At 49.6% G+C, this 8,271-nt stretch overlaps 1 protein-coding gene across 2 annotated transcripts in view; it reads right to left on the bottom strand.

The window, feature by feature from the left end:
- Window positions 1–472: 472 nt before the first annotated feature.
- LOC133639766 (spectrin beta chain, non-erythrocytic 1-like) overlaps window positions 473–8,271 on the bottom strand; it is a 60,123-nt gene continuing 52,324 nt past the window's right edge. For both annotated transcript variants that reach the window (XM_062033361.1, XM_062033360.1), the window contains 17 exons: window positions 7,214–7,360; window positions 6,882–7,145; window positions 6,601–6,813; window positions 6,433–6,522; window positions 6,095–6,373; window positions 5,888–6,018; window positions 5,607–5,811; window positions 2,889–3,263; window positions 2,450–2,833; window positions 2,291–2,375; window positions 2,038–2,234; window positions 1,869–1,972; window positions 1,755–1,797; window positions 1,491–1,684; window positions 1,250–1,423; window positions 1,136–1,178; window positions 473–1,052 (listed from right to left, as the gene is read on the bottom strand). In XM_062033361.1, the coding sequence (XP_061889345.1) occupies window positions 876–1,052; window positions 1,136–1,178; window positions 1,250–1,423; window positions 1,491–1,684; window positions 1,755–1,797; window positions 1,869–1,972; window positions 2,038–2,234; window positions 2,291–2,375; window positions 2,450–2,833; window positions 2,889–3,263; window positions 5,607–5,811; window positions 5,888–6,018; window positions 6,095–6,373; window positions 6,433–6,522; window positions 6,601–6,813; window positions 6,882–7,145; window positions 7,214–7,360 (3,105 nt within the window). In that variant the 3' untranslated portion in view covers window positions 473–875. The remainder of the gene's footprint in view (window positions 1,053–1,135; window positions 1,179–1,249; window positions 1,424–1,490; window positions 1,685–1,754; window positions 1,798–1,868; window positions 1,973–2,037; window positions 2,235–2,290; window positions 2,376–2,449; window positions 2,834–2,888; window positions 3,264–5,606; window positions 5,812–5,887; window positions 6,019–6,094; window positions 6,374–6,432; window positions 6,523–6,600; window positions 6,814–6,881; window positions 7,146–7,213; window positions 7,361–8,271) is intronic.

The following is an 8,271-nucleotide window of genomic DNA, read 5'->3' as shown; positions in this document are numbered from 1 at the left end:
CCTAGTGGGTGGCAAAGGTGTGTTTTGGATGGTCATTTTCAGTATTTGACTTCCGAGTCCTATTTTTTGTGTCAGCAGCCCAACATACGGTTTTATTCAACACAATAGTGTTTTGATGCCATCTTTATATTTGATGCAAGTGTCAACAAGAACAATGTTTTGGGTTGTAACTCTTTTACATTGAAGGATTGCTTATTTGCACTAATTTCCGCCTCCTGAGCCGCTGGCGCGATCAGAGGGCAATGCATGATGGGAGATGAAGTCTTATACCTGAAAGAAAAAAATACAAACTTGTACATTTTTATTTTATATCAACAATAGCCGCGTTTGCTTGGTTATTATTGTTATTTTCATTGATGCCAGGTAAGACAAACTTTAGCATCCCTCTGCAAGCATTAGCCTCATTCTTGTTGCCTTACAAACCGTGACTTTAGTATTTGCTCGGAAGGTGGAAGAAATCAAACATGCAAAGTGCAGTTTAGTGTTTTTAATGATTTGTCAGCAGTTGAAGGATACATTTAAATATGGAGCTTGTTCATTCCTAAAGATGGAGATATGATTATGTATCAAACTGCGAGCATATTTCAGTGTGAAGACTTAACAACAAGCAAGCAAGTTTCAATTGAGTAAGATAAGAGTTATCGTCAGTGCTCCTAACCAAATGTTTCAGGCGACATGCTAGTTAGCTTAGCATGCTATGCTAGTCGGTGTTGACAGTGGGAACATAAACAAATGTCGGTCCAGTTTATTATCAACGACGCGTCACTTGACAAATAGTCAAAGTCAAAGTACACCTTTGAATATGTGAGCTAACAAGAAAAGGTATTTGTTGTCAGGTATGTCACTTCCTGTTTGACAGCAAGGTGGCCTCGTGCTCACTGCTTCTTCTTGCCAAACAGATTAAAGCGTTTCTCTTTGTCCTTCTCCTTCCTCACGTCATGTGCTTCGTCAGCCGGCGTCACGGCGAGGTCGCCGCTCAGCCCGTTGGCGGAACTGGCGTTGAGGCCGGCACTGGCGTTGATGACGGCGTGGATCCAGGCGCTCATCTCCTCCTGCAAAGTCCAACATGGTGGTCAAGAGTTGGCATCTCCATGGCAACCGGATGCTTCTGACCAGGTAAAGAATATAAACTCACTTCATCTTTGGCTTGGAACAGAAATTCGTTGCCGTCGGTGACTCTGGGGGGGGGGAAAAAAAGCGCCACCCTCAACTTCCTGTTTGGAAGGTGCTGTGTGCCCACTGACGTTACCGCAGTTTGAAGACATGTTTCTTCTTCTTGTAGTCGGACGCCACCTCGCAGGTGGCCTCATTCAGGCTGACAGGCGGCTCGCTGTGATAGGCCACGCCCTGCGCCGCCGCCTTGCTGTCCTTGTAGAAGCCCATTTCCTGTTTGCTGATGACACAGAGCACGTGGTGCCACGACCTGCCAAACACGGAGCAGACGGGTGAGTGGCACACGGGAGGGAGGAGCCCAGAGAAATTATGGTAACCTGTTGGACGCCTTCTTGTTTGGCCCCTCCCACTGGTGTTTGCGATGCAGAAGGCCCTCCAACTGCGAGGACACCATTGTGGACGCCACGCTGCTTTTCTTCTTCGTCCTGCCGCTCTCTGGCGAGGGGGCGGGACTCGGTTCCTTTGAGCTGCTGTCTGCCAGCCCGTTCATCAGCACGTCAGGCACACCATTCTGATTACCAGGAAAGGAGATCAAGTCACTTCCTGTAAAATGTGAGTACATCAATCGTGGCATGGCTGACCTGAAGGGAGTCCTGTTCAGACGAAATGCCATTGTGGTTGACGCTGTTGAAGCAAACAAAGAAAGGTTAACGTGCTCATGTGTTGCACTTCCTGTCACGGCGCTGTTCCTCCACCTCTGCTCTTGCGGCTGGACGGCAGGCGTCTCTAAAGATGGCCGTCGCATCTTCCTCTCCGCCTCCTCCTGCTCCTGCTGCCTCCTCACCTCCAACAGTTCCATCTGGAAGAGGCGACACCTTATCACACCACCATCTGGCGCTAACACTTCCCGCCCCCGTTGCTCACCGTGGTTAGGCGCTCCAACGCAGAGAAGCGTTCCTCCCAGGTGGCGGCTGACTTCTCGAAGGCCTCGTGGCGTTTGATGAGCTTCTCCACCTCGTCCACGTTCTGACCCACCTCCTTACTGGACAGGTAGGGCTCCTGACCCAGAAGCCAAGCTTCCGCCACACCCGCATCCCGCGAGAACTGGTGCACCTCCAGGACTGCACAAAGTTCATTATTGTGTTAATATGACACAGAAAGTCATATTTCCCCTTACCGAGTCGTAGCCACTCCCATCGATCCTCCCACTTGTCGATCATATCTTTCCTCTTGTCCGTCAACTGCAGAAGCTTCTCTTTAATCTGCCCACAGATAGAATAACTGTGAGTCATTTGCAGACTTTTATTTTGGTGGCGTGCTGAGCGAGGGGGCTGACTTCCTGTGACGCTTTGTGTTTGTTGGCGAGCAGCGCCTTGCCCAGCTCCACGCACGCGCTCAAGGTGTCGTTGCGGGCGTCTACCTCAGCCTTGACGCCCTGATGCTGGTTCATCAGCAGCTCCACGGACGACACGTCCCGAGGTTGCTCCTGGGCCTGGATGAGCCAGACCACATGGTCCATCCACATCATAAGGTCTCGGACCATGTTGAAGAAGCGGAACTTATCGCCGGTGTCCAGGAGGAGGAGTCTGCGTCGGTCGCTGGCATCCAGCAGGTCATTCCAGGCGGACAGGACCTCGCTCTCCCGCCGCTGGATGTCGTCTGCTTTGTCTCCGGCGTAGGCGGACTGAAGGCGGGTCGCATCCTCCTGCAGCTGCCTTACCTGTCAATAGTCAAAGGTCAGTGTACGCCACGTCACCTCCTACCGTCACACCCACCTGCATCCCCAGTGCGTGGATGTCGCGCTCAAAGGTGATGTGCGCCCTCTGCAACAGGTCCACCGTGTTCTGGTCTCGGCCCACTTCGTTGGGAAGCTTCTGCCGTTTGTCCGCAACGCGAGCCAGTATCTCCTTGGCATCGTGGTAAAACTTGTGCAGCTCGAAGGAGGCGGACAGGATCTGCGTCCGGGTGTCGATGAGCTCCAGCAGGTCCGCCCAGGCCTCGTTTAGCCCGTCCTTCCACTCGGCCACGGTGGCGGCGTCTCCGTGGCCGCAGTTGATCAGCTCGTCAGTCTGCCGATTAACGGCATCCATGCGCTCCTGTCCGATGTTTCCTGTATCCCGCGCAAACTCCCTGAAACGTTCCTGTAACATCTGAAGCGAGTCCCACAGGACAAGTGAGGTGGAGCGCAGGACTCACACATGTAAGAAAGATGTTTCTGAAGGTTGAATGGATGCCATCTTGATCAAAACTCTGCCAACGGAAGCTCACAACTAAAGCTGCAACGATGCGGCGACATAGTCGACGTAATCGGTTACGTAAATACGTCGACGCCGTTTTTGTGCGTCGACGCGTCGCATATTTACGTCACACTACGTCATGGCGGAGCGCAAAGCAGACGGTGCGAGCGAGGGGGAAAACGCACGCCAAAAGCCGTCAAAAGTGTGGGAGTATTTCAATACACGGCCTAATAATGTTGTTGTATGCACACTGTGTCGAGCGGAAATGGCCTATCATAGCAGCACAACGGCTATGAACGAACATTTGAAAAGAAAACCATCAACCATCAACTAGTCAATCGTCCGCGTGAGCATACGTTGTCATCATTACACAAAAATATGAATGTGTCATTTGTATCTGCTAGGGGTGTAACGGTACGTGTTTTGTATTGAACCGTTGCAGTACGGGGCTTTCGGTTCGTTACGGGGGTGTACCGAGCGAGTTTCTAAGCTAAAGTCTTAACAAGCTGCTTTGCTCTTTCTGCCTCTGTCTCAGCACGCAGCATTGTCCCACCCACACAACCATCTGATTGGTACACACGCAGCATTGTCCCACCCACACAACCATCTGATTGGTACACACGCAGCATTGTCCCACCCACACAACCATCTGATTGGTACACACACAGCATTGTCCCACCCACACAACCATCTGATTGGTACACACGCAGCATTGTCCCACCCACACGACCATCTGATTGGTACACACGCAGCATTGTCCCACCCACACAACCATCTGATTGGTACACACACAGCATTGTCCCACCCACACAACCATCTGATTGGTACACACGCAGCATTGTCCCACCCACACAACCATCTGATTGGTACACACGCAGCATTGTCCCACCCACACAACCATCTGATTGGTACACACGCAGCATTGTCCCACCCACACAACCATCTGATTGGTACACACACAGCATTGTCCCACCCACACAACCATCTGATTGGTACACACGCAGCATTGTCCCACCCACACAACCATCTGATTGGTACACACGCAGCATTGTCCCACCCACACAACCATCTGATTGGTACACACACAGCATTGTCCCACCCACACAACCATCTGATTGGTACACACAGAGCGTTAGCAGCCAATCAGCAGTGCGTATTCAGAGCGCATGTAGTGAGCGCTTCAGCGTGGAGCAGATAGGTGTTTAGCAGGTGAGCATCAGGCAGCGGACTCTCCCCAAATGATAATAAACACCTCCCAGTCAACTACTAGTAACATCACTATGAGCCCGTTGACCTTCTAGAAACTTAAACTGCAGCTCAGCTCACTCGCAGTCCTGGCTTGAGGTGAAGGCTAATTACCTCTCAGTTCCAGCCACATCGACCCCTTCTGAGCGCCTATTTTCAGCTGCTGGGAATATTGTAAACAAGAAAAGAACCAGAGCATGTAGACATGCTAACCTTTCTTCATTACAACTGTTAGTCACTCACTGGAATGAGTAGAATTGGTTATTGTGTACTGTGTTGGACTGGATGTTTATTTTGCACATTTTAAAAGCAATACTTAATGTTTACAGTGCTCCAGAATATTTAGATTGGCACTTTTTTGTATTGGATGTTTATCTTTATTTTTGCACATTTTAAAGCAAAATAAGCAATACTTTTACTTTTGAAATGCTTATACTATTGCAGAATATTAAGATTTGCACTGGATGTTTACTTTTATATTTGCACATTAAAAAGAAAATAAGCTACTTTTAATTTTGTTAAATGTTAAAAGTTTTAAATGTTTACATTGTTACAGAATAATTTGTCATGTTGTTGTCAATGTTGACTGAGTGGCCATACTTCTTTTTTATTGTAAATAAAAGCCATGCCTTTTGAAAAAACTAGCCTACATTTATTTTTTCATCTTCATTTTAAATAAAAAAATAATCGGTAAAAGGAAAAATAATCTATAGATTAATCAAAAAAATAATTTATAATTAACCGATTAATCGGAAAAAAATCTATAGATTAATCGAAAGAAAAATAATCGTTAGCTGCAGCCTTACTCCCAACATAGTGATGGATTCCAACCAAAACCTGCTTCAAAGATCTCTGGATCAACAAATGTAGAAAAAGACATTTGGGGTCAGGACTGAGGAAACCATTTGGATGGTTGCAGGAATACAATCTGCACATTCTGGACCGAGGTTACATTGGACTTCCATTCAACCTTCACTAGCCGTATTAGTAGACTTGGCGCTGTTAGCGTACCATGACGTGTTCATAGTCCTGTCCAAGTTCGTGAGATCCTGCCACTACCTCCCTCTCGGCGATCCATTGTTCCACGTCATCAACTTCCCGGTTGAGATGGAAGAGGCGGAGCCTCTCGTCCAGTTTGGCCTGCCTCTCCTCGGACAGATCCTTCAGGCTAGCGTACAACTTGTCCACCTGAGACTGACGCAGGCTGATGCGCTCGCTGGCGTGCATACGCACAAACACAGAAAACGGTTACCATGGCGATGGCGCTCATACGCAAACAAGCTGTTGCTAACCTGTCTGGGTGTGCAGCGGCTACAAGTCCCCGACTCGTCTTGGAGAGCATGTGCACGGTCTCGGCGTAGTCCTCCACCGCCTGTTCCACGATCTGGTGTTTCTTCAGCATACTGACGGCACTCTGCTCGTCCTGAAAAGAACCACACCCTCAAACGTCACGCACGACGAGGGAACCGGCCCACTCAGCGATGAGTGACTCCACCCACCTTGGCCTTCTCCTCCGACATCATGTACAGCTCTTGCTCGCTCATCCACGCCTCGGCCTCGGCCGCGTCGAAGTAGTACTGCTGGGCTTTGTGCGTCTTCTCCAGCCTGTTGCGGCGCTGTTCTGCCTCCTCTGTCAGCTGCCCCCACAGAAGCCGCAAGTCGGCCACTCGTTGTAGAGTGACGTCGGCCTCAGAGTCTCCGTCTTTGAGGAGGCTGCGACTGCGCTCCAGGATGTCATCAATGCGAGGATGGTGGCCTTGGATCTCCTTCTGGAGTGTCTGCGGAGGACAAAGATGTTGTTGGACCACACAGGTGATCACATGACCCAAATCTTCACCTGGTTCTTCTTCATTAGCAGCTGAACGGTCTGGAGGTTGTGTCCGTGTTCCCTGGAGGTGGCGAGGGGCAGCCTCTCTTTGACCCAAAGCTGAGTAACAAAGAGATACGATGAAGATCCATGGGTCATGGTCACCTTAAGATCCCACGTAGGTCAGCAGCTGCCTACAATCTCGTCCTCCACATCACGGTTGAACTGATGAACTTCTCTGGACGCCACCAAGAAGTTCTTTCGGCGGCAGAGTGGCTCCAGCAGTTCCTGGAACCTCTTCTTCACCTGCTGCCGCCGCCCATCCACATGGTCAGTGTCCGTCACCTCCTGACCGATCGTGTGCAGCTCCACCACCTCCCGCTGACGCACCTCCACCTGCTTCTCCAGCATCTGCCGTCACACAGCACAGGTGGAGCACTGTGCATGTACGTGTAAGTAGTGGTGCTTAGTAGTGCTACCTGTTGTTTCTTTAACAGGATGTTGACGGACGTCAAGTCTTTTCCAAAGTCATCAGACTGGATCTGACCCTCCAGCCCGACCAGCCACTGGTCCAGGTCGGAGCAGCTTTGGGTGAAAAGCTCCGCCTTGTTGGCGTCGAACAGACACTGAGCTTTGGTCTGGGTGCTGGACTCAAGCTCGGCCCACATCCTGTGTAGCAGGGCCAGCTGCTCCGTCACCACCCTCTCTGTCTCCAACTTCTCTGAGACCAGCAGCGTGGCGTCCTGATGCAGGGGTTCAAGTTGAAGAACAGAAAGAAATGGAACATTATCAGTGTTACTGGAACCAGTACCTTCTGGATCTTGTCCAGCCATTTTCTGTTGGACTGCAGTTCAGCCATGAAGGCCTGGTGCTTCAGCCATTTGCTGTGCAGGTTCCGAGCCTCGTCGTAGGTCATGTCCTGAGCCGTCAGCATCTTCTCATTGATCCACAAAGTCAGCTAGCCCAGAAAAACACATGTTAGCAATCAACTCTTGGGGGCGTGGCACAGATGGTAGAGCGGCTTGAGGGTTCCAGGTTCGATTGCAGCTTCCGCCATCGTAGTCACGGCCGTTGTGTCCTTGAGCAAGACACTTCACCCTTGCTCCTGATGGCTACTGGTTAGTGCCTTGCATGGCAGCCATCTGTGTGTGTGTGTGTGTGTGTGTGTGTGTGTGTGTGTGTGTGTGTGTGTGTGTGTGTGTGTGTGTGTGTGTGTGTGTGTGTGTGTGTGTGTGTGTGTGTGTGTGTGTGTGTGTGTGTGTGTGTGTGTGTGCGCGTGCGCGTGTGTGTGTGTGTGTGTGTGTGATGTATAATGTAAAGGTCTGTGGGTATCATTTTAGGTATAATTAAGTGCTATATAAATATAAATACACACTATATAATTTTAGGTAGGGATGTCCGATAATATCGGGCTGCCGACATTATCGGCTGATAAATGCTTTCAAATGTAATATTGGAAATTATCGGTATCGGTTTCGTTATTATCGGTATCGGTTTTTAAAAGTAAAATGTATGACGTTTTTAAACGCCGCTGTGTACACGGACGTAGGGAGAGGTACAGAGACACAATAAACCTTAAGGCACTTCCTTTACATGCATGTCATCCCAGTCACATAATATCTACCGGCTTTACTCATTACGAATTGATGCAAGGCATACTTGGTCAACAGCCATACAGGTCACACTGTATAAACAACTCTAACATTGTTACAAATATGCGCCACACTGTGAACCCACACCAAACAAGAATGACAAACACATTTCGGGAGAACATCCGCACCGTAACACAACATAAACACAACAGAACAAATACCCAGAATCCCTTGCAGCACTAACTCTTCCGGGACGCTACAGTATAAACCCCCCGCT

The sequence above is a fragment of the Entelurus aequoreus genome, linkage group LG22 (genome assembly GCF_033978785.1).
Source record: "Entelurus aequoreus isolate RoL-2023_Sb linkage group LG22, RoL_Eaeq_v1.1, whole genome shotgun sequence".
Taxonomy (NCBI): Eukaryota; Metazoa; Chordata; class Actinopteri; order Syngnathiformes; family Syngnathidae; genus Entelurus; species Entelurus aequoreus.
This window is presented reverse-complemented; position numbering and strand designations above follow the sequence as displayed.